The 25,446-nt window shown below is 37.7% G+C and overlaps 2 protein-coding genes across 11 annotated transcripts in view; one reads left to right on the forward strand and one right to left on the reverse strand.

Annotated features, from left to right (window-relative positions):
- CRACD (capping protein inhibiting regulator of actin dynamics) overlaps positions 1 to 4,412 on the forward strand; it is a 124,042-nt gene extending 119,630 nt beyond the window's left edge. For all 6 annotated transcript variants that reach the window (XM_088056035.1, XM_088056032.1, XM_088056036.1 and 3 more), the window contains 2 exons: positions 151 to 316; positions 3,107 to 4,412. In XM_088056035.1, coding sequence (XP_087912161.1) covers positions 151 to 316; positions 3,107 to 3,267 — 327 coding nt within the window. In that variant the 3' untranslated portion in view covers positions 3,268 to 4,412. The remainder of the gene's footprint in view (positions 1 to 150; positions 317 to 3,106) is intronic.
- A 1,784-nt stretch (positions 4,413 to 6,196) lies between these two features.
- AASDH (aminoadipate-semialdehyde dehydrogenase) lies at positions 6,197 to 24,991 on the reverse strand. 5 transcript variants are annotated; one of them, XM_014261543.2, is made up of 15 exons: positions 24,939 to 24,991; positions 23,844 to 24,096; positions 21,772 to 21,892; positions 20,737 to 21,077; positions 19,713 to 19,905; positions 17,203 to 17,444; positions 15,777 to 15,883; positions 15,153 to 15,325; positions 14,486 to 14,678; positions 13,859 to 13,977; positions 11,690 to 12,527; positions 10,437 to 10,600; positions 9,720 to 9,845; positions 8,349 to 8,480; positions 6,197 to 7,318 (listed from the first exon to the last, which is right to left on the reverse strand). In XM_014261543.2, the coding sequence occupies exons 2-15, from the start codon at positions 24,071 to 24,073 to the stop codon at positions 6,920 to 6,922; spliced, it is 3,378 nt and encodes a 1,125-aa protein (XP_014117018.2). In that variant the 5' UTR covers positions 24,074 to 24,096; positions 24,939 to 24,991; the 3' UTR covers positions 6,197 to 6,919. The 5 variants fall into 5 exon arrangements, with proteins under 5 accessions (XP_014117018.2, XP_005517760.2, XP_014117015.2 ...); XM_005517703.3 differs by lacking the exon at positions 24,939 to 24,991 and adding an exon at positions 24,593 to 24,894; XM_014261540.2 differs by lacking the exon at positions 24,939 to 24,991 and adding an exon at positions 24,345 to 24,566.
- Between the last annotated feature and the right edge of the window lie 455 nt (positions 24,992 to 25,446).

Here is a 25,446-nt window from a genome sequence, read left to right on the forward strand (position 1 = left end):
TTTTAGAAGTATCACTGTTGTGATCCTTTGCCAAAAAGGAAGGTTAAGGAAAACACAGGTGATGAATGAAAGCATCATGTGTGTCATCTCTAACTTGCAGCCATTACATGACAGACTTTCTCAACTAGTAGTTTTCCTTTTTTGTTCCAGGCTGCTGTAAGTAATCAGTCAGATAACAAAAGTAGCAGCAGCAAGACAAGCACACTGCAGAAATCTACAACTCAAGAAGGAGAGAAGAAAATTGAGACTGCTGTGTCAAGACTAGAAAGAAGGGAGCATCTAAAAAAGTCGAACACCCTTCCAACTTCTGTGACAGGTACAGTTGAGAGGTTCAGATTCATTCTAGGAATAATGCACTTTAGAGGTGGTATTGCATGTTTTTGAGAAAGTGAATGAGGGGGTTTGCTTTCCCTCATACACTGCTGCTAGAATTACAAATACATTCCATAGAATAACACAACTTATTCCCATCTCATGTGCTGGTCATTATGATGGAAATACATAATTTAAACAGACTTTTACCAGTCTCCCCAGGTTATTAAGGCTGCACTGCTTCTATTCCTTTGAACTGCCCCAGTTCAAGTTAATGAAATTAGGCTGTCTCCCCAAGCCATATCCAACAGTATTTTTGGAACATAACTAATGCACATTAGAGGGATCTGATTTACCGTAAATTGCAATTGCAGTACTGTTTTGCCTTTAGGTTGGGGGTTAGCACAGGCAGGGAATGGTATTTAACTTCTAACTATTTAATAAAGTATATTTATGCAGCAAATGAAGCATGTTATGTTCTCATATAATTTCTCATATAAGGAGAAATATTCACCCCCCAATACTGAAATATTTGAAAAATGAAAAAGATAATCAATTCAGTTGAAAGCAATTTGTTACTTTGAATCTAGGACTTCTCCCTCCCAGTCAAATATTTGGCATGGTAGGTTGGAACCAGAATTTACTGCTTTATCTATCACTTCAGTTAAGCCAAAACTATCCCATACTCAAAAGCCAGGTAAATTAAAATAAATACTTCCCCAAAGGGCATAATGAGGTGGCATGAGGTGATTGTTGAAATACAGACTTGCCTGTTTATCTCCAGCTAACAGTAGTCCTAGAGGAAAGGTCTTGGGGCAGATAGGTGTTGAAGAAACCTTTTAAAAAGTTGTGCAAGTAAATAGCATGTTTGAAAGTAAATACATGTATCAGCTGCATCTATTCAGTACCACTCTAGCCAAGAACTGTAAAATGCAACTATTGCAAGCAATGAGGTAACACAACTGATTCGTGAAAGGCTAAACCAGTGCTACTCCTTTGTTACAGACTGTCCCAAACTGACAAACCCCTACACTTGCCTATATTCAGTTCATTCAGCAGCTGGATCTTCACACTGTAGCTGCACACAAGAGCAGATGTCCCCGAGAACTTCACTTGGAACATCTTGGGTTGGCCAATGACCTTTAAAGGACCTTTCCAACCCAAACCATTCTAAGATCTTACATAAATTTCCCAAAATGTTCATGCTTTACAGCATTTCTGTGAGATTTTAAAGGAGCTCTATTGCAGCCCTACCCCCAAAGACTCAGCATGGTGTTATGCTATACATGGTCAGTTCTAGCAGAAATCAAACTCCACCACAATAGATGATGCCAAATTAGATCAAAGAGCCAAAACCCAATTATCCAAGGTCATTCTGGCTGCACTAGAGTAACAGTTCAGGAGGAAATTGAGGAGGAATTGACAATTTTGAAATATCTGAAGTGAAAGCACAGAACTCTATTGGCCCTCAAAAAATAGTGACTATATTTCCCTGTGATTACTGACTATATTTGGAGCCAGGCAGCCTTTAGCAACAACACATATATACAAGTATTTGTGGGTAATAAGACCAATTTGGGCTTCCCATGGTTAGAAGAGCATTTAAGACAGAAGACCAGCCTAGGACATGTTTAAAATGAAAGTCTGCTGAGTCCTCCTCTAAGGACATTAAAAACACCCACAACTTGAAGGTGGTGTATATCAAAATTGCACTTGTGACTTGTACAACAGGAACTGTTAAGAGTGTGGGACCTTTAAAATAGCATAAATTACCATAGTATTTAAAATCATTATCTTTTCAAAGTGTCCATCTACAGAAATTGCTGCTGCTACTGTTCATTTACTTGCAGATAAAAATATATGATTAAAGACACACTAAAAAGAAAAATAGAGCATTTTTTTGCATCCATGCAATTTTAAAGCTTCTACACAATTTTAAAGCTTTTATACACATTCAAAACCTCAAAATGCAACTTAAAGTAACTGGGAACTTGAACATAAAAAAAAAATAATTGGCTCCTAAAAAAGAAAATGTGTAAAGATGGGGCATTGGTGAGATGAGTAAGGAGTCATTTTGCAACTAAGATTTTTAGAGTTACTCGGTATATTTCAGACAGGACTCATTCCTATTCAGGTTGCCTTCGAGGGCATTCACTGTCTCAGAATTTATTTTCCCATTTGACTTCTACAATACTTCCATGGTTCTGCTCTGTGAAGTTGCTTCTTAGAAATCATTTGTTTATTAAACACATTTTCTTATGGAGACAGCTGTTTGTCTTATACTACTTAGAAGAAAATGTGGCAAACAGCTAGTGAGGAAAGCAGGTTTTCTTTTTCAGAAGTCTCTTGGGCAGGATTAATTGAGGCAGGAAGCTATAGGACCACCTTCCTCTCTGAAGAGGGAATCTAAATGCTACTGAATACATTTGGTTTACATGTGTGCAGCAGCTGCATTACCAAAGAGAATAAAAAAAACCCCTAGCTTTACTTCCCATTGTTTGCTTAAAGAGGAAGACTAGAAAATTGGAAATGTTTTCTTTGGACGGCACAAGGACTAAACATTTTGTCCGTATTTTTGTGAGTTAGATTACTTGGAGTCACCTTTGAGAAAGGAAACTTAGCTCCTCCTAACTTTATTATTTTGCAAATACAGCAAGATTTAACTGAAAGTGTTGGAAATAAGTATCTAGTGTTAGAGTATCTTCACATAAAAGTGAAATCTCTAGAATCCGGCAACAAAGCACAGGATTCAACTAATGTTGGTTTTTTTCCCTCTCCCTATCCCATAAAAAAGTGGAAATTTCAGATTCTGTTCCATCGACCCCAGTGACAAAGGAGGTGGCCAAGAGATTCTCTACGCCTGATGCTAACCCAGTGTCAACAGAACCAGCCTGGCTTGCGTTAGCCAAGAGGAAAGCAAAAGCCTGGAGTGACTGTCCACAGATCATAAAGTAAACTGTGAAGTTACCTCTCTATTGCTGACTATTAATTGCTTTCTTTTATTTATTCTGCTTTTTACACATGACAAAACTGAAAATGCATGTATTGGAAGGACTGAAAACTGAACTGATTACCATTTTGCTCTAGCTCATTGTAAAGTCTACTCAAGTCACTGCTTTGACAAATAGCTAAAAGAGGTCATGACAAAAATTTCACAGCCAGACTCTCTCAGAAACTTGAGAGCGCTCAGAGACTGGATGTAAATTTTAGCAGGTATCATAATAAGGGCCAGAACAGAATAAGGGTTCTTAAAGAATAAGCTTCTAAAATTCTGTTGGTATTCAGTTCTGGAATTTTAGATCTCTATGCTGAGATCTCAGCAATTTTTTCAGAACTTTGTTGTTGAAATTAAGGAAAGATGCATGTTTCCTTCTCTTAAGTCATAATTTATTAAAACATGTTAAACTGTATGAACTGCCAGTTCTGCCTGCTATTTGAAAGCTTTTTCCCTAAGGAAGAGCTTCAGGATACACTTTTCCACATACAAATGATAAGTAGATGGTACCATCCAAATGCTGAGAGTAACTTCTTCCATCACAGGATTAATACACTACATCTATACACTCTCACTTCTAAGAAAACAATCCTATTTAAAAAGCCACAATTTTTTAAACAAATATCATTAAGCTCTCAGAAAGAAGTCAGGGATTCACTGTTTCTTCTAGTCATTTAAGTGCATCACTGTTTGTGCTTGGCCATATTTATGCTGCATAGAGACAGTGATTGTGGATTACAACTTTAAATCAATTGACTGGAATGAACCTGTTCCTGTGCGAATGCATATTCCTGTAGAATTTGTGTCAGTAAGTTCCCACAGGAGTAGGACTGGCTGAAGTTAACTGAGAACTGAAAGCTAAGTTAGTGAGAGTTTTAGGAGTTTTAACTCTGCATTCTTCTCGATTTTACTCCACATGCAACTTCAGGCAGTTCAGATAACTTCCTGTACTCTGACCAATACAGTCAGAACACTTCAAAAAGTTTACTTACCCCATCTCAGGTATCTGGTGTGGCAATTGAACACTTTATTACTTCACATAACTAAAACAGAAATATCCACCCCCTCCCTCTTACAAAAAAAGGACAAAGTCCATAAATGTAATCATGTAAAAAACATCACTATCCTCAACATCCCACAGAAATCTCTAGGTCTGTATTTTAAAATATTACCCTATTAAGTAAATCAACTGAGTTTGTTTTACAAGGAAGACTTTAAAAAATTTGAAAGTCTCCTTCTTACAACCATAAGGCTCAAAGGAACCTTTAAGCTTACAACATCATGAAGGGAGAGATTTTCATGAAAAGAAATGACATCATTATAGAATGATACAATATATGTCTCATGGAAGTGTTTTAGCCAAACTTCTGTAAGCAGCATGAGAAACAGCATTTTAAACCACGCTGGAAACAGAAAGAAACCTGTTGTACACTCTGCTCCCAGAATCAAAAAGGAATTTCAGCAAAAGCCATTGCCAGTACAGCCTTTCCCACTGAACAGAAAATAGAGGCTCAGTATCATGGTTACAGTAGCACAAATACAATGGATGTGTTAGATTGAGTATATGTGCAGCAGCAAGATGATCTTTCTTGGGTGTCTTAAGCCATCAGTTTTTCTCAGTTTCACATTTAAAATCAGAATCTCTAAAGTAACCTTTACCATGAATATAAGTAATTAATATGTTTTAAGCAGAAATGAGACAATGTTGCTCTCAAATACTTGGGAAAAAAACCCCAACTTAATGCCTTCAATATCTGAAGAAAGGATTGGCCCTGTAATTACTTTTGCTCTGCTAGCACCAGGAATTAGTGAATCTTAAGGTTACTTTTTTTCCAAGTTTGCCTGCAGTATGGATATGTAATAACTAAACTGCCTGAAATCCATCTTTACAATTTTTTCTTGGGAGGGGGAGCCAGGTAGAAATACAGAGAAGGTGAAGTAAATCAGGATTAAAGATTCTAGTAATTTGAAAAGCATAGCAAAATTAGGTGCTATTGTGCATGACATAAGGATGCAATTTTCCAATGCAATCCATTTATAGCACATAGAATAGAGCTTTCATTAAGGATGGTCCTAAGCTAAAGCTTTAAAGCAGAGTTTTTTTTCAACCATAAAGGTATCTAGTGTAACAATGGAAACTGTATTATGTACAGTACTTGATGGAAACATTTCTAAAGTGTACATGTGCAACAGTGACATTTCATGTTAAATTAACAAAGATTTGCACTAAATACCAATGAAGTGAAGTGTTACTTTGCTTTAGCTTTGTTGCAACCATTTCTGATAAAGTATTGAAACCTGTAAAAATAAATTCAAAACACTACTACCCAGTTTAAAACAGCAAAAATGTTTTAAGAACCGAATAAACCACTATGTAGTATACTGTCTCAATTTTTTGTAACTTATACAAACATAAAATACCATTTCTTTTGACAAGGTTATACATTATTAACCTCTATGTTCATATAGTAATGTATAAAAACTACAAGATGTATAATTGTGGGGTATTTGTTGTGTACTTTTTTAATTTTTCAAATGTTTTAAAGTGCAATTGTTTATTATACTGTCATTTTAATTCTTATTAAACTATAACCTGGTCAAAATTATCAAATCATTGATATATGTCCTCTGTGTCTCATTCTGTTAAACATGTTAAATATGCTTTACAAATAGATGGTAACAGAACTTCTTACAGTGCTACAAAGGTACTATGTACTACACAGGATTCAAAGTAAATGGCTCATGAGAGAAAGTAAGATAAGAGTGTCTATTATACTTCTTTTAGAAGACTCTTAGGAAATGCTCTCAGTGAAGTGTACTTTTGCCACTGTAAGTACTTGATTTGTAAGACCCTTGTACTTATCTCTAAGGTGTTAAAGAACACAAAACCCAATTTACACAACCTTTTATTAATAGTTCTTATGAAGACAATGTGAACAGCATTCATTCAAATATCATAAAAAATTATTTGACAAGGGTTGATTTGAGCAGTCCACACTTCATCTTGGAACTCATACCGTTCCTGTAATTGAAATTTAATAAATATTTTTAGTGTTATTTCCACTTTAGAATACAAGAGATAACTTCTACTGACTTCAGTGGAGTCTAAGTATATGCTAGATTAATTAAGCTGTGACAGGCCTAGGTCCACAAAAGATGAATTACTCTGTTTGTACGAAGTGCAATAAACAGGTCTCTCCTTACAGGTATATGAAATTCAGGCTATGCCTCTAGAAATCAAGTTAAAAGTTAGATTCAAAAATGGACGTGAGTTAGTTTGCCTGGCACAGAAATCTTGAGAGACAGACAAACACTAGTCTGGTGCAAGGAAGAGCCAGGCATAGGCAAGGATGGACTCAGAGAAAGCAATACACTCCTCCTTGGATAGCCTGCTACCCAAGCTATGGAATATAGCACCTTACACACTTTGTGCCCCCTCTGCTCAGCAGCAGCCATCGTCCTTCCATCACTGGATACTGCTGCTGCAAACTCCTACTAGACAAGCCTGCAAGGTGCATCTCTTGCCTGCAGCAAAATAGGCAGAGGGGTAGAGAGCATGTGTGAGCTCCTAGTTTACAAACGTAAACAATAAAAATGAAGCAGCCGAACATCTTAGTTGTTATTTTTTCCTGCTATATACAGATCTAGACAATAAACATAATCATTTCTACAGCCAACAACAAGCTTTGATCCCCATACTACAGGCGAGGAGAAAACCTCGCCTGGAAGCTTATCTGCTCCTTCTGCTGTTCCACTCTTGGCATTCAGGATCCACACTTTGCCATCTGTAGATACTGCTGCCAAGAGAATTTTGTTATTTAAGTCATCACTTTGGAAAATGAATGGTGTTCCATATACACTTGAAGTGGCTTCAAATTTCCACAGTAAATTACCCTCCATGTTACAGCAGTAGATAAAGCAGTCGTGAGAGCCAAAAAATATTTCTTGCTTAGTTAAGCTTGAGAGGCACGGAGATGAAAACACTGGCCCATTAGTGGAAAATTGCCAAACCTACAGAAAGAACATAACCATACATTATCAAGGGTTTTTTACGTTATCAGTTTTGCAGCAACTGTAATTTTTTAATAGACTCATTGTTGATAGGAGAGCATTTAATTTCAAAAGTATACTAGATTTCAGTGAGGGCTGGTAAATCCTTGTCAAATTATAAGTTAGGTTTTACACAGAGAGTAAGCAATAAAAGTCTCATAAAATAGATGAGGAAGAGGGAAGAGTTAATACCTTCAGTGAGGCCCATGTAAAAATGCCCAGTTTGGGAAAAGAATATTCTTGGGCTGTTGTACAATTAGTAATGAACATCAAGAATCCTGTTAATATGCCATTCTTTGCCAGAAAGGCAGATATTCCTTTTGTAATACAGATTTCCTCTGCTTATGCTAACAATGTGCAGATTCCTCCTCAAGAGAGTATCAGTTCTGCAACACTGTCACAAGCAGAGAGCAGTGCATGGATGGACTAATACATGTTTTATAATCAGAAAAGGCTTAGGAATTACCATGCATACTGCATCTCAGGCCAACAAATGAATGGTGTTTTAACATCAGATACAAACTACATTTATCTCTAAGGAACTAAAAAAATACTGTCATTTAATTCAATATGAAGGCTGATACATATTTTACCAGAACTATGATTTGGCAGTTTTTTGATAAATTCATAAAAATTCTAAGAAACCTTTACTTCTGAATAGCCACCATCTTACAGAAGACAGACTAAACATCCTTGAAAAACTCCAAATGAAATAATCTGCTGGCACTACACTTGACAACTTACTTTGGGTATAAGGTCTGAACTAGAAATTCTCTTAACGCATCAGGCAACTTGAGTTTGTGATTTTGCCATGAACTTCATGGACTCCCCTAGGAAAACGGTTTTTCTATTTTCTCCTCTCTAACAATGGGCACTTCTATTTGGTTCTCGAAAAGGTATATGTCAATCATTAAGCTCCAGAAAACAGTCCTAATAAAGTATCTTATTCAGGCTTTGAAGATGGACGTAAAAAGCCCAACAACACTTTTACCTTTTCTCCAGAATGAGTATAACAATGTAAGTTTCCATCCACACACCCAACATAGATGTAGTTCTCATTGCAGTGAGGAGAGGAGAAGAGTGGTTTTCCAAGGTTGCTTTTCCAAATCTTACTCCCTGTCACCTGTAAGTGGCAGCATGGAATATCTGATGTTTAACACAACTATAAAAAACAGCACAAAACAACCCTTCCATCACTGCCCCACCAAGCCCTTAAGCAATGTGGAAAAAAACAAGCCAAACCCCCAAACCAAAACAATAACAACAACCCACACACCACACAAAACAAAAATGTAATCAAAAACTAATTTTCTTCTTCACCCTAGGCAAAGTAATAATGATAATTAATAGTGTATTAGCAGTAGTTCTAATAAATGCCAGATTCAGTTTTTTTATTTCATTCCCAGCTGCTCAGTATGTGACAAGGACCAATGAAGTAGAGATACTTTTGAATCAAGTTATATTGATACTCTAGGACATGTTGCAACTGTCTGTGACTGTCCCCATGCATTCCTAGTATACCCTGCACGTTCCCCAGGAATTAGTATTATTAATAAAAATAGGAAGGTGCAGACTTGCTTGTAGGTGGGTTTCTCAACTACCTGTTACTGTGGATTATAGAATAAAAAAAATCTTTTCTTAAGCACAGCCCACTGTGGCTGCAAAACCACACACTGGTTTTCTAATGGTAGACTGGTTATTACTGAGAACAGTTGTAGTGGGTGGAAGGTAAAGGTGATTAGGATTGATGCTTTGTGTTCTGTGAGTACAAAAACATTAACAGCTGCTTCAAGTCCCTGTTCCTTTTATCAGGCAGGACCAGCTGTAAGCCAACAATGCCTCAGAAAACCATGAAATTTCTCCACGTTTATCAAGAATGCCATTTCCCCAGTGCAAAGAACAGAACTGCACACTGAGAGTAAAAGGACAGCTCTTAAATATGGCAAGGAAACAATAAGAGGAATGAAGTGGCTTCTTTCTGCATTCTCTTCAGATTTCTGCATTTTTTTTTTTTCAATCCTACTGTCAAAGGAGGAAGGGGCAGGAAATAAATCTATAGACTTGCTCTCACTCACTGGTTTTACTGATATGGCAATGAAAAGAAACTGACTGCAACTTTGGCCTACAGTCACCATGTGAATTCAAGCACGTCACTTCAGTTCTCCTTATCACCAGACAGATTTCTGAAGTATGGAAGTATTATGGTAACCTTGTATATCATAATGCCCCCAAGTGAAAAATATTTCTTGATAACATATGATCATCTTCCCTTTCATTAGAATAGTAATCTTAACTTCAGAAATATATTTGGTTTCATTTAAACATGAGATCAGGATGAAGATACATAAGCAAAGGTACATACTGGGTTAACAGCCAAAAACAGTCCTCCTAATGTAGCAACATAGAGATGATGTGGAAAAGAACTTAGACAAGGAGATGAAAACACAGCTCCACCTTCGCAATGTAACTTCCATACACACACCTTTTTCTGTAAGTACAAGAAAAAAAGAATAATAAACAATTTTTCACTTGGAGTTAAGAGTTCATCCTGTTTACAAAGACCTTTGAATGTCAAACATTATCAAGTACTGTGTTTACTCAGCAAATACTAGTTAAGAAGTGAAGACAATCTACTTGCCATGACAGCAACACATGTGCCATTGGCTTTCTCTTCAAGTGAACAAAATAAATTCAGCTAATGAAAAGGCAGTATCTACCCCTTTTACCTTCCATCTCCCTCCATTTTCTCATTTAGAATGTAAGATTCTTTCCCCAACAGAAAACCACAGTTCTACTTCTAGCTAGGCACCCTATTCTGAAACACCCATGAAGAATTTAATAACTAAGAAACTTAGGATTTGGCTTCAACCAGGACTACTAACACAAGAACCACAACTGAGAACACCACTAAAACTGTTAACTGTCACATAATCCTAACCCCATTTACAGCAGGCACGTTCAGAAGTGCGATTGTGGACTCCTAAGATTACTTACACCAGTGGGGACCTCCTCTGGTGCACTATATATAGAGTCTAAATTGGATGTTTATTGTTCTGCATGTAAAAGTCAGTTTACTTACATAAATATCCAAAGCATACACGTGTTGGTCATGTGATCCAATGTAGATCAGTCCACTGGAAGGGTCTACAACTGCAGAGCTTTTCACAGTGTCTTCTGTGACAAAAGTCCAGTGTATTTCTCCATCACTGCTCTGGAGCACATACACTAAGCCATCATAACAACCTGTGTGGAATAAAACATGATGGGGGAAAAAAGAATAATGATTATTTGCATTTATGGTGTGACTTATGCTGCTAGTTGCATCACTGCTGGAAAGAAATAAGATTATTCATAAGGTAGAGTTTCAAAATACTTCCAAAAGCTCCTCCTGTGTTTTTAGCTCAAAGGTTTTGCTGATACAGTCAAAGACAATTGTTCTGTGTGCTTTTTCTAAGTTACATTTAGAATATACTTATTTCACTACCTTTCTATCAAATTTTTCAGTAACAATATTAGAAAACTTAGTGAGTTGCCGAAAAGGGAGAATACAAAAATTTTTAATTACCTCTTTGTCTAGGTTTTGTTTCTGAAAACAAAGGTGTTAAAAGAATAAAGTTTGTAAGTTTTCTAATGAAAACCGAACTGTCATCATAGAAACTCCTTCATGTTAATGAAATATTCAATTTTATTATCAAGAGTGAATAGCAACCAAAATACAAACAAAAAGATGGCAACATTAGATTTGCATTAAAAAACCTCACCACTTGGACATCTTTGCTAATTAGTGATGCAGATATATTGGCTAAAAAGATAACACTAAGATAAATAATGGCAACTCCTCTGACAAAAGATATGACAAAACCAAAAAAAATTATCCAAACATGTTCTTTACATTTCCAAAAAGAAGTATTGAATTAAATAATTAAACTTTGTGAAAAATAGTATGAGGTACCACGGACTAATTTCTAACTCCATCAATTTACAATCAATTCACAAAATTTTAAGCATTACCTTCGCATACTTTAAAAAAACCCAGTTTAAATGTCACACCTTAATCTACCACTACAAAAAGAAACTGTAGCCACTGATTATTCCTTATTAATAAATTGCGATATAATAAACCACAAGTGTTTATGTTAGATAAACTCCAACACTAGTTATCATGAAACTTAAATTACTTCTTCCTTCTATTTTGCAATAAATTAGTTCTGAGGCAAATATGGAAGTTGATGGATAGAGGACAGCTAGAGATAAGAAATGTGATTCTCTGTCATTCATCTTGTATTTAGCAGAAAAGAGAATTTAAAATGAAAGCTGAAACAAAAGACATACCAACAACAATGAAATTTCCACACTTGGATACACAGGCAGAAGATTCAATACGATCTCCAAGAGTCTTCTCCCATTTTATTTCTCCAAAATCTAGATCAATTGCCTGCATTGCATGGGAGTGAGAGCCAACATACACAGATGCAGATACTCCTTCTTTAGCTGGTATTACAACCAGTGGCGATGCATCAACACATTTTCTTGTGTTTGACTTCCACCTCACACACATGGCCAACTCTGCCACTGATGAATGACTACATTCTGTATGGTTCTGCTGAACAGAGGAATGGCCATTTTTATTTGCCTTGTTTTCAAGTGTTAAAATTCTGTTCTCCATTTCAGACCTTTGCACATGGCTTTTCATTACACCTGGAGCCTTGGAATGCAGGAAGGATGGCTGCTGTAGTGGTTCCACTCCTACCCATACTGTATTTTTGGGCTGCATACAAGACTTGGTGAAATTCATAGGGAAAAAATTATTTCCTCTGCTCAGTGCAATAAATGGAATTAATCCTGAAGCAATCTCAAGACCTCTTTCAGATGTCAGTTTAATATATTTTCCATGGAATTCCTCTCCACTGCTCCCCCTTAATTTTCTTTTCACAACATTGTCAGAATTCATTAATTGTTCTTCATCTGGAAACAGCATTTTAATAATATGTCTGTAAACCTCTTCAATTGAGTGGCTGAGAATAACTTCAAGGAGTCCAGGCACAGCATTGCCTACTAACATCTCAATTTCTTCATAAAATCGTAGTGCCTTCAGGGAGTCTCCACCGCTGTACAGAAATACTGCATCTTTAGAAATTCCAGTGGAATCACATGGAAGACCAAGGACAGACTAGAGAAAAAAAAAAAAAGAAAGAGATTCCAGTCTGTAGGTGTTATACTATGTCACACACATAAAACCTCAGGTGGGGTAGAATCCACCTGAATACCTAAAAGTTGTGCGTAAAATCAACAACTGAGAAACTTCACTACTCTGCAAAAAATCTTTGAAAAATGTTAGTGTCAACAGAGGGACTGATAGAACAAGAACTGGGGAGGAACCAGGAAACAGGGAGATACCAATTCTCTGCTACAAAATGTCTTGCTCAATTCCAGCTCTGCAGTTTAAGGAATTAAAGGGAATTGTACTATATATTGATTGACCATTTTCAAAACCATTTATCAATGACAACTTTGCAGACAAAATATAAATGCCTTTTCATAAAATCAATTTAGGCATTTTATTTTAATAATAACGTTTATATAAAATGTTTTTTTTTTTACTTGTGAATTATTTAAGTAACCTACTTACCTACCTACTTTTGAAGTTATAAGCCTTTCAGTTCATGCAAGGTTTTGCATGTGTCATTATTACTACAACAAACAGCAGTAACTATGTCACCTCTCACTGCACTCCCTTGTTTTTTACATCTGGGTGTCAAGTCCAAACCCTTTGGTTTTGGATGCCACCTTTTATTGTCCATAACGGGTCTAGGGCACATCCAATCCTTTGGGTTATCACTTCATAGCCATCAATGTGAAAAGGATCAGCACAGACAAACAAATACACTACATTTACTTGTTCAAGTCCTAGGCCACAGCTAATCCCACTTTCAGCAGAAACTTCTAAGTCCACCTTTGAAAAACAAAGTAATACTGTTTGGCATCATATTTCAATACCTTGAAAAACAAGTCTTTAGCACAGAAATTTAGAAACAATCCAAACAGGCAGTCTGAGAGACAGTTGTGCAACCATGCCATCTATTTAAAAAAAGGACTTTTCAATTTATAATTACCTTGAGAAATAAGAAACTCTACTAACACTGCAGCTATTTTTTTACAAAGTTTCCATGTCCCAGTTCCTTGTTTTCTTTAGTGATACCTTCTTTTGGCATGTGAATCAGCATTCAAAAAGCTACTGACAGATTACATTCTTTTTATGCTAATTGCTTACACCTCATAGCCTGCAGTTTTATCTGATAGAGAAATATAAATTACTCCCTCTTGGCCACTGCAGAGCAACTCTATTTAAGTATTAACTGAAGAGAAAAGAGCTGTACTGCTAAAATCTATAGGCAGCTAGAATGTTCTGGTTGCATTAGTCATACTTCTTAAAACTGTTTAATTCCTGACACATATATAATGATCCACTTGCAAAGATAAAAAGGCAGCTCAAAATACTACCTTCCATAAATACTGCAATCTTTCCCACAATTCCTCTGCGTCACTCAGCTTACTGTCACGCCTTCTGGAGTTTAGATGGTTCTGGTAAATCTTGTTGAGTTCAGATATATCAACTTTGCCTTTGTAGAAAATAAAGGACGATTTTTTTTCATTGCTCTTTTAGTATTAGCACTTTCAAAACTTGCTCTGCCCAAATAGTCACTATATTCTTGTATGTATTTCCTTACTCATACTCTACTGCATCTGCATTTTTTTACACAGTTGATCAACTGCATGAAACCAAATAAGGTTTTTGAAAATTTACCCCTCCCACATAATCCCACCTTCAAGGCCTTGCTTTCCTCAGCAGAAGTGAGGGTTCTGTTGCAGACTGCAACAGGAGCAACTGAGGTAAGAAATGTGGAGTGTTAAAACTAAATTGATTTTTCCGCTACTCTTTGATTCTCAAATGAAACATCATCAAGAAAACATAATAATACATGGCCATTATTTCCTACTAGGCATTACTTATCTAATGTACATATTCTAAAAGCATGATACTGGATTGTGGTCAATAAAAAAAAAAGATTAAAAAAGCAATGGATACCATTAAAACAAGTGGCAAGGGTTCTTAATGGCTTCATTTACCATGTGATGTTAAAGGCAAAGCTTTAATCTCTACAATCTCATCAGGGACTGCATAAGCTGGTAAACGCATCTGGAGTTCTTTAAGTGTTTCTCTCTCTTCAAAATCATCTTTGGGTAAAACAAACAGGATAAGTTTTTCCTGTTGATACCAGGTAACTGCACAAGCTTCTACCTGGCAAAGATCTTCAGCAACCTGTAATTGAAAAACATTAGTTTTGCTTTGAAATGCAGTTCATCAATAGAGAAAAAGAAGTAAAAAACAATTTAAAAAGTGCACACCTTTAAAAACTGTATTTTTCTCACATGCCTATGTAACATCCTATTAAATATCTACTTTTGTAGCTGAAGCTTGTACTTAACATAAAAACGATCAGAGATATATGTATTATTTGCCAAAATACCATGAATGAGATATAATCTAGCAGTCTGTTTATACAGTTCTCAATTCCCCTGGAAGAAACCATACAATAAAACAGATTCCCAAGAACTTAGAACAAACTCCTCCCTAAATTATGTGACTAGATTTTTTATAATACACTCTCCAAATTCCTTCAGACTTCTAGAAGTCATCTGAAAACAAGAAAATATCCATTTCTGATGATAACAATGTGCTCCTTATATTTGCCTTTTTACAGTGGCATACTCTACTCTTGATGTGAGCACTTACCTGCTGCAGATATTCAATATTAAAACGTTTGCCATGACGTTTAATCTGATTGTCTTTCCGACCCAAGAAGAACAACTTTGCATTCTCCACTCTTACAAAATCCCCTGTTTCTCTCATTGTACCCAGTGGCACAGTTATTTCGTCATCAAGAAAGCAGATTCGTTCTTCACCACCTACAGAAAAAAAGATTATTGCCATATATATTAAATACCTAACTGTAAATGAAAATTATAAAGAGTGTTTTATCAAATTCTCTTAAACTTTACCATGCATTATAAGAAATATTGAAATATTATCAACATCTAAACTTCTGCAATGTACAATTTTGGGTATGCGGCTAATTCAGCTAATACACAGAAATTACTTCAGCAGAGAATGTCAAAATGCAAGAAGGGAAAAAGAAATCAATATAATGAAGACATAGTCTGCAGATAAAATGATGGTAATTTCCTGTTCATCATTCCAACAATCTAAAAAACTATCAGAAGGTTCTCGGCCCAATCAGAACTTAAAATTATATATTAATCTGTATACCATAGGCAAATACCGAGCAAAAGAATCAATATATTATTAAAACTCAACCAATTAAGAACAGTATCTTAGAAGAATTAGAAACAAAATTACCTATCAATATTTGTCCCTCGCCTTCAAGAACTGCAGATCCATTGGCATCTCTGACCTCAAGTTTTGTTCCAAGAAGCGGTGATCCCAAAGGTACAGGAAAATCCATTCTAAATATATCAGAGAGAAACAGTAGAAATCTTTCTCTTCCGAACACAAAACAACTGCCCCAGAAATCAGGCATCATGTAGTTTTTTAAAGGACAGGCATCAGAGCAAAGGTAGCTGCTTGGGACTTCTTTCTATAAATGCTTCTTCTTTCAAAACATATCAATTTATTAAAAATTAAAAACGCCATCTGTGTGCATGGGTGTCACCAAAATATACCAGAAAACCCCACAGACTTATAGAAAATAAGGCCTGAATTGACCTTGAAATGCCCTGAGAGAACCCCAAGCATTTCAGTTAACTTCTAAGTCTCCCAGATTGAAACATCCATCAAGTCAACCAATTTAAGTATGTGTAACTGCTTTCTAACTCATTTTTCCCTGCCTAATTTGAGCTTTTACTCTATTTTAATAAGTACAGTTAAGAAAAGTTCAGAAAAAGATTTAGAAAACGTTCAGTTCAGAAAAGACTGAAATACAAGAAACTGTCATTTCAATATCATGTATCTATTATAGACTTCTCTTGAACTACTGACCAACTCTTTCCTTTCCCTTCATTCTCCAACCTCTTCAAGCAGTTGCTGGACCCCATTTATTGAATATAAAAGGTATTTCTAAGTGGCAGTATAGAATAATACATTTTCTTCAGTAAAGCAAAACTTAAAGCAATTTTAAATAACTTTGGCATGGATTCCAGTTCAATTTCTATTTTAAAGTATTACATTTTATGTTTGAACTCAGAGAAAATTAGTTTTACATGAGAATTTAATAACACTCATGACAATCCACCATTTTTAGTCTTCAAGGGTTTAAGCACCAGGTTAATATATCACAATTTGTGCAAACCATCCCATTTTGTACGACATGTTTAACTCAGATTGCACATATAATTATTATGACTTGGAATAATCACATATTTCAGAGAGAAAACGAAACAGTGAGATAATGGGAAGTACCTTTCATGACTCTGTAAAATAATATGAAGAAAAAATGCTAAATAACCAAACAAGTCAGAAACTGAGTGAAATATGACAGTGATAAAAAGAAAGTACTTCTTGAAGTTTAGGTAAATTGCTGTGAAATCTTGGGTGAGCCACCTTGGACAAATTTCTGTCATCCACACTACTAAAATTGGGGAAGTGGGGCTGTACAGGCTCCTGAGATAATGAATTAGTCTGTTTCTACAGAAAATCCAAATGTAATTTCTAACAGTATAAACACTCATGAGGACTCAGTAGCCCTGGTAACAGGAGTCTGAGGTTCTATTTCTGGTGATTTTCATCATTCACATGCCAAGCCATTGAGAACAGCAAATTTTCCTACCTAAAATCAGCACTAAAAACCTCCTCAGGAATCTTGTAGCAAGTGGCCCAGCTTGACACTTCAGTTATACCATAGAGATTAAAAATACTTGTTTTGTTCTCCTTGTGCTTCCAACTTTTCAAGAGACTCAGTACAGGAAATGCTTCACCACCAAGGGCTAAGACACGAAGTGAAGTATTTGCAGACAACACTCTTGATTTAATAATGTGAGCTCCAAACCTCCTGAGAAGTGTTGGTGTTGCCTGAATGATACATAATTTAAAAAAAAAGAGAAAGAGCTGTTACATTTTATCAGTGTAAAATCAGTGTATGTGTACCTCTCATCCCGCTTGATCCTATCAGCTGCATAGCTGTATTATGGATGTACTTTAAAACATCTAGGTATTAACCATCACAATGGTGTGATTGTGAGATTTTGTTTCTTATAAGGCCTTTAATAAGTACTATCAGCATCAATCTATGCTCTTCTGCAAAGCTTCTTCTTTACTCAGGTGTGTTACGGGTTCCCTTTTGCATCTCAGCTACTACCTCAAGTGTATGCACATTAGTTCTTATGTTAATTATTTGGAAACAGAAAGCAACACCGTATTCTCTTCATGTTATTGTTTGAGCCTGCTTTTCTTTCATTCCCAAATGTTACAGCAAAAATATAACCCATACATCTCATTAACCTGTATATGGAACATTTAAAGACCTTACATAACACTAAAAATTCCTAGGATATCAGATTCTGGGTTGTCCTTGATTTATGTAAATAGAACAGTTTACAATAATTAGTTTTTCTCAAAGGGGGAAAAGATATAAAACCCAAATCCCCCAAACCAGTTTTCTTAAACAGCTATTTCTATAAAACTACTGGTGATATACAGCCCTTTCACTGAAAGGAAAAAAGCAGCAAATCATTTTACCTGGAACATTTCAATCTCATTCTTGCCTATTTTTCTAGTAAAAAACCTGGAAAATTAATGGTATTATTTTTTACCACGTTCTTTTTTTCTAGTAATGGATGAAGACCATCTTTTTTCAGCTGATAATTTTAACTTTAGTGAAATTATAGCAACAAAATAAAACACAACAAAACAAGGGAAAAATTTTATACTCTTCCCTCCCTCAATTATTTTTGGATTTGTCAAGTCTGCTCAAAAAATTCAAGGGGAGGAGGTACTGTCTTTCTATTCTTTAAGGAACATCATAAAATGACTCATCCATCAGTTAAGAAGGAGAATATTTTTGTCAATTATTCAGCTGATAAGTCCTTCCTTCACTGATTAGGACAGTGATTAAGAAAACAAAACAAATCAAACTTTTCTTAGAAAGACTTCAAAAATCTTCATGAAATTTTGCCTTTCTCTATTAGCATGCTTAACATGCTTAACAAATATATCTTTAGAAGTCTTAAAAAACCTTGCTCATAGAGAGCAATATCGCAGAATTTTTTTTCTAAAAGCAACTGATCTGAACTGATCATGAAACTTGTTTATCATAGGATAATCTACACCATTTATAGCAATCCTAACAAACGACAATAAGAGCAGAGAATAGTTACAAAAGATTTGTAACTAATGGATTTTTTTTCTGGTGTGGAATCTTCAGCCAGCTACTCACTAATTTCAACTTTACACCCTACAATCTCAACTATCACCATTCTTACAGAAAAAAAAAAAAAAGGAAATGGAATACAGTCTGGAACACAAGTTCCACAAAGAGCAGCTGAGTGAGCTGGGGGGTGTTTAGCCTGGAGAAAAGGAGGCTCAGGGGTGACCTTTTTGCTCTGCGAGTGCATGAAATGAGGGTGCAGCCAGGTGGGAGTTGGTATCTTCTCCCAGGCAGCAAGTGACAGGACAGGACTACAGGTACAGGCTAGGCTTATTCAGCCATGCTGGATGCTTCAAGTAAATTTTGCAAACTTTACAACTATTAAAATTGAAATCATAGAGGAGATCATATAGGAGATAACCTTATTTAAGGCATAAGAGATGCATGAAGCCTCATATAAGCAGGTGACACGTAAACAGTAAGTATTGCTCTGAAATCAATTATTACCTTGTTCTCATTACTGTAAAAATTACATTTTACCACCCAATATATAGCACTGGTTCAGTTGTACTGTTAGCATAAAAACTAACATTAAAACTTAAAAGTTGTTTATGATGAAAGACTCCAAGATCAAGCCCATTAAAAAGTGCTTAAAATGTTTGTAACAGTTTACTCTATTACCAGATTCTTCAGAACAAAAAGTTTAATTAATAGAATGATTCACTTAATTCTTAGCAAGTAAAGGTTTCTTAAAATAATCTTTGGCTCAGTGTTTTCTATCATAAAATGTTTGAGGTTTTGATCAAATGGTAATTTTCTAGGTAGCTAACAGTCTACAACAAAAAGGATAGCTATTTCCTTTGAGCAAGAACACTCCTGGTCCTATTAGCATTAGATTCTAGGCTGATGAAAAAGTAGTACACATTAGCAAAAGTGAGAAGCAAGACACTGGAGACACTTAAGATTTTGCCTACCTGCAACACTGTCACATGGTGGTGGTGAAACAGAGCAGCAGAGAGCTCCATGGGCATCATTTTAATGGTGTTTGGTACGACAAGAATAGAGGCTCCACTTGTCAGAGCCATGAACAGTTCAACCACAGATGGGTCAAATGTGAGAGGAGAAGCCAGGAATAGCACATCATCTGGTGTGATCTCAAATATGGATCTAAAATCAGAAAGCTAGGAATTACAAATCTGATGCACGTAATCAAAAAAACCCTTCTCAACTAAAAGAATGAAAGCATGAAATGCATTAGCAAAGCTCAGAATATTATGGGCTCTGAATATGTAGACAGGTAATTTGAGCAAGAGCTCCTGGACTGTAACTGGTGATTTCACCAATGATGCGTTTTATGAAGATACCCACCACATTACAGACCAATAGAGTTCATTGAAAGGCATATTTCAACTAACAGATGCTCATTAAAAAAAGGATAAAGAAAGAAAAAGAAAAGAAGAAAAGACAAGAAAGAAAAAATATTGTATTTTGCATAACGTATTTGTTTTAATACGACGTGAAACAGAAAGAAAGCTGGGTAGCCTAAAAAGAAATTATGACTTAAGAACTACAGAATTTGTTTTAATACGACGTGAAACAGAAAGAAAGCTGGGTAGCCTAAAAAGAAATTATGACTTAAGAACTACAGAACACAGTAAATATAACTGCGAACAAATTATTAATTTCATTGTCTTTTTTTTTAAGCCACAAGTCAGACGACAGTACAAAACTTATGAGCAACAGTGTATTATTTGAAGCACAGCCCTCAAAAATGAAGGAAAAGCATCATTTAAATACAATACTGATAGAGAAACAAAATATTATATGATTCTACTTGGAAATAAAAGAAAAAAAACTGCAAAGGTGGATAAAGAGAAAGAAGTGAAACTGTGTCAGCAAAAACCCTACATACACTCCTCTGAAGTATTAAAAAAAATAAATCCTAAAAGCATCAAATTTGTAAAGGCATTTGAAAGGAAAACTTAAAACCACACTTACTTAAGATGCTGAATATTAGGCACTATGCATTTATGAGGTACTCTGACTATTTTGGGGATCCCCGTAGTTCCTGATGTATGCAAGACATATGCTAAAGTGTCTTTCTGGCCAGTGTCCATGTATCCTGCTTCTGCTGCTTTTACTTCGGTTTGATCTGGGCCAAAGGCATATCCTGGCTGTGAGTTATCCACAACTTTGAAAGGTTCAGATTTACTTTTCATATTGTCTACTTCTGAGCTGAAATCAGTGTTGCTTGAGTTCACTTGGAAGAGAGTTAAACCAGTATGTTCTATGGCGGAGGAATTGTGGTAAAAACAGTCAGCATGGGACATCCGGAATTTCTGCAAGAGAAAATGAACAACTCAAACAGTGGAACTCAGGAGGCACTGTTGTTGTTCTACTGCATGCAAAGAAACAGAAAACAGCATTTCATATAAACAAGCTGTGATTTTTCATACCTCTAATTTTGGAACACACACATCAGACTGTTATAAGCTCATGTATTTCTATAAATTAAGTATGAGTGAACACAGACTTCATAAATGCAAAATAAACTGTTATCTAAGCAAATAAAATTAAAAAAAAAAGGGAAAATATAGAAAAGAATTATGCAGAAGACCAAGGAATCTGAACTGTAACTTGTCTATTCCTTTTGCAATGAGTGAGGGTACAAGATTTGGGATGCATTAAACAAAAAGAAACCCAAGTATTAAATGCAGAGTTTTTTTAACTACTGCACGTTTCCAAATCTTAGCATTGACATATACAGAAACAAGTCTGGAAAAGTCTTCCAATACCAGTGCCCAAGAAGGTTGTCTGAACAACAGTGTAACAGGAAAGAAGGCAATTATTTTGAAGAAGAGAGAAGCATTGTACTTGTGATTTTAAAGATGTTCTTTTCTGACTAAGAAAGACAACCTTTTGCCATGAAAAAACAAAACCACTCTATCCAAGCTTTTTAAAACAGAATTCAATCTGTATCTACACACGTCTAAATTGTCCTTTAATGCTTCCAATAGAAGCTTGAACACTTACATTTATTTTGTCATTCTCAACAAGAATATACTGAAGATTGCTCTTCTTCATGAAGTAAGTGGATATGGCTGGTGGTGCATCTGGATCAATAGGTGAATAGGCAGCTGGAACTTGAAGGATTCTAATAAAACATAGATTTTTAAACAATTTTTTATAAAAAGATAAAATCCTCTTAGATTTTGCTAAAATTTATTTTATATTTTTATAGTTGCCTGAGCTAGAAAATGTAGTCATAACATGACTTTTAAAGATCTTGTTGGCAGCAAAGTAGGATGAAAATCAGTGCTGCCTTTTAGTCTTTCACAGCAAGGGAAAAGATTAAAGCTAGATGAAAACGTTCAATATTATTTCTGGCCAAGCAAGTCAGTGATGACAAAAGGTATCACTGACACCAACAGCATCAAATTTTTAAACCTTCTGGTATTGACTAGAAACTGAGATATAACCTTTCCATTTACCCACATATAACATGTATAAACGTATTTTAAAAAGCACCAGAAGTCTGCACACTGAAAATACTTTCCTATGAGTGCAAAGAGCACAGCGTAAGAGAATCTAAGCACACACTGGGCTGTCTTTCCGACAAGGCAGGCGGAGGAGCTGCAAGTCCCCGCGCTCCCGTTCCCTGCCCCTCAGCGGCGCTCCCGGATAACCACAAGTGCTGGAACTCGCTACCGCCCCGAAAAGCAAAGCGAGGAAGCGGCGACTGAAGGATGAACTGTCCCCAAAAATCCTCACATTTGCTCTGCTGTTGGGTTCTGTACCGCAGGTACAATTTATTTATTATACTTCCTCTCCGTGCACACGGTTTGTCACTGCAGTAACGCCAAGGTCCTGAAGGGAGACGTGGGAACGGCAGCATCCCGCATGCTCCTACAGCCACCCGTGCCAGGGCACTTAAACCTGCCCTGCATCACACAGCCGCAATGACAGCTGCAAGAACCAACGAGCCCCAGCAGATCCCCCTCACACAGCAAAAGAAAACTGTTACTAAGTTCACCGGGATACAGAGGACGAATCAGGCAGCAAGGGACCTCAGTATGCCGAGTTTGACCTCCTGCTCAGGCAGAGCCAGCTGTGACACCAGAACAGGTTGTTCAGGTCTTTGTCTAGTTAGGTTCTGAACACCTCCATGGATGGGGCCTGCACAACATCTCAGAACAACCTGCTGAACTGAGGCAAAAGCTTTTCCTGACTGGTGAGAAAGTTCCTCAGTGCTTGTGGGAGGTTTGCACGTGCTTGCTCACTTCTCTGAAATCCTTATACTCCACTGCGGTACCTCCTCTGGTGCCACTGTGTATTTTACATGAGGTGTGAACAACAGGAAAATGCCGACGTAGGCCATGCCCCCAGGAAGCACAACTGCTGCTGTATTCATCAGCAGGAAAAAATATGCTTGTCATCCTGTGATTGTCCATTCCATTATAAATGCTAGGAATACAAAATATACCTATATAAAGGATACAAATATTAGAATTCACCAGCAGAAGCAGATTAACATGAGTGTTGAGACCACAAGCATTTCAACTTCCAAGCCATTAGTTAATCAATACCACTTTAGTGTAACACTGCTCAACTTCTTTCCATAGTATTTGTAATGGAACATTGTATGTTCATTTAGCTTAAAACACGGAATTTGAATACAGAGCATCTTTTTTTTTTTTTTTTTGCCAGCAAGGCAATGCATTAAAAAAACCCTGCACAGTCCTTTTCACAACAGATGTTTTCTGTCAGATCACTTCCAGTTTAAAACAAGCAGAACAAAGATAGTAGTCATTAATTTTTTTGTATTTCTGTAAACATGCTAAATCACTTTCAATGAAAGGATGCAGTTGCAGACAGTTTACAGCTTTAAGACTTAAGATTCAGAAACATTTTAACAATGGCTTTTCAGGAGATTGTCATAGTGCCATCTTTTTCCCTAAATGATGCAAGACTCTAGCACCTTGGCTGTACTATTATGCTGTTACTACATTTTTGTTGTTATAGAAATATAAACAAAGTGTAAAATTTACTTTAACAGAGAAGACCCTTAGAAAACCAATACAGAGAGCAAGCATTCAAATCATTACCCTAAGATCCACGACGGCAGGTTTATTCCTGGATAGCAGTAAAGGCCTATTTCACATTTGCCTTGGTGGCCACAGTGCTTTTGAAGGAAAGCTGTCAGCTCCATGGCAAGCTCAACCACGGTGGCGTAGGTGTAGAACGCTGGAGGTTTCCCATTGCATTCATCAAAGCAAACTGCTGCTCTGTCCGAGTGCAGGCCGGCTGCCCGAGCCACCAGCTCCTGCAGCATCATCGCGGCCGCATCGCCTCAGGCCCCTGCAAGAACCACAGACCGCACGGCACGGTCACCGCCTCACTTCTAACACTTCAGTCGCACCGCAAAGGCACACGAAACACTACAAAACACACAAACGCTACAGGAAGGAAAAGAAAAAAAAATCCAAACCAAACAAAACCAAACAAAATAACAACTATGGCAGAGAATACACAGATCTACCACGCCTTAGATTACAAAAGGTGCAAAGCTGGATTCTTGACTCGTACAGAGGTAGTTTGTTCCTCACCGTTACACTTTTGTATTTGAAGCTGCGCATCACTGAATTAATAGCTTCATTAACACTGCTTAATCAGTAACTTTCAGCGGAATTGTGAAATACGAATCCTTCCTTCACAAGCAGAAACCCCCAACACGTGAACTTTTAGGGCACTGCTCGTGCTGGTGCCCGTTTCTGCCCCGCGAGCCCTCCCGCCAAGCCCGGACCGGAGACCGGACGGGTCCGGCCTATGGCCCCGCTCCCCTCTCTCAGGTTACCCCACACGGGACGGGCACGGCCCGGCAGCTCCCGGCGCTCCTCGGGATCCCCTCCCGCGGCACTTCCCGGTGCCGCCCAGGCCCCGCCCCCGCGGCGCCTCCGATTGGCGGGACGCGGTAATGCCGCGCTCTCATTGGCCAGCGGCCGTCGCGCCGTTTGCGTGTCCACAAACAGGGCCTACTCCGCCGGAGCCCTGCGCCATTGCTTCCAGAGGGAGGGAGAGAGGGAGAGAGGAACAGCGAGTGCGCCAAAGCATCCCCCGCTGCCTTCGGCAGACATGGGAGAGGGGCTAAAATAAATGCAGATGGCTGGGGCCAAGGACAGGGTTCCCCCCATCACGCTCACAGCTCGCTCGTCTCCGTCGCCGTGTGTCCGTCCCCCTCCGGCCCAGAAGGTGGTACGGGCCTTCCTGCCCGTGGTACGGCGGGGCGGGCGGGGATGTCACGTCCGGGCTGCGGGGGGGAGCTCCGCCCTTCCCTGGGCTGGGAGCGGGAGCTCTCTGGACCATCCCGGGAGCGGCCCCTGCAGCAATCTCTGGACAGTCCTCTGGCGCGGCCCCTGCAGCAATCCCTGGACAATCCTCTGGCACGGCCCCTGCAGCAATCCCTGGACAATCCTCTGGCGCGGCCTCTGCAGCCAGCCCACGCCCGGCTCCTGGCGGGGCGAACGGCGGCGGCCGGGGCTGGGATTCCCCCCCCGGATACGATTTAAGGCCGCCAGCGGGGAGTGAGGGTGAGGGTAGCGGGAGCCGTGCTGCGAAGGGGGCACCGCTACTGCCCTGGGGGCCGCGTGATTTAATGACAGAAAGGCACAGGACCATGGAATGGTAAGGTATGGAAGGGATCTTAAAAAT

The sequence above is a fragment of the Pseudopodoces humilis genome, chromosome 6 (assembly GCF_049639895.1).
Source record: "Pseudopodoces humilis isolate 2021_Gansu_Grassland_sample_001 chromosome 6, ASM4963989v1, whole genome shotgun sequence".
Classification (NCBI taxonomy): domain Eukaryota; kingdom Metazoa; phylum Chordata; class Aves; order Passeriformes; family Paridae; genus Pseudopodoces; species Pseudopodoces humilis.

Bases quoted from the DNA above. Each gene is read 5' to 3' on its own strand.
- AASDH (XM_014261543.2), bottom strand. From the start codon at position 24,073: ATGATGCTGCAGGAGCTGGTGGCTCGGGCAGCCGGCCTGCACTCGGAC. The intron at 21,893-23,843 runs GTAATGATTTGA...ATGTTTTATTAG, and splicing joins CTGCCGTCGTGGATCTTAGG to AATCCTTCAAGTTCCAGCTG. The intron at 7,319-8,348 runs GTAAAAGTGTTG...TTCTTTCTGTAG, and splicing joins ATACTCATTCTGGAGAAAAG to GTTTGGCAATTTTCCACTAA.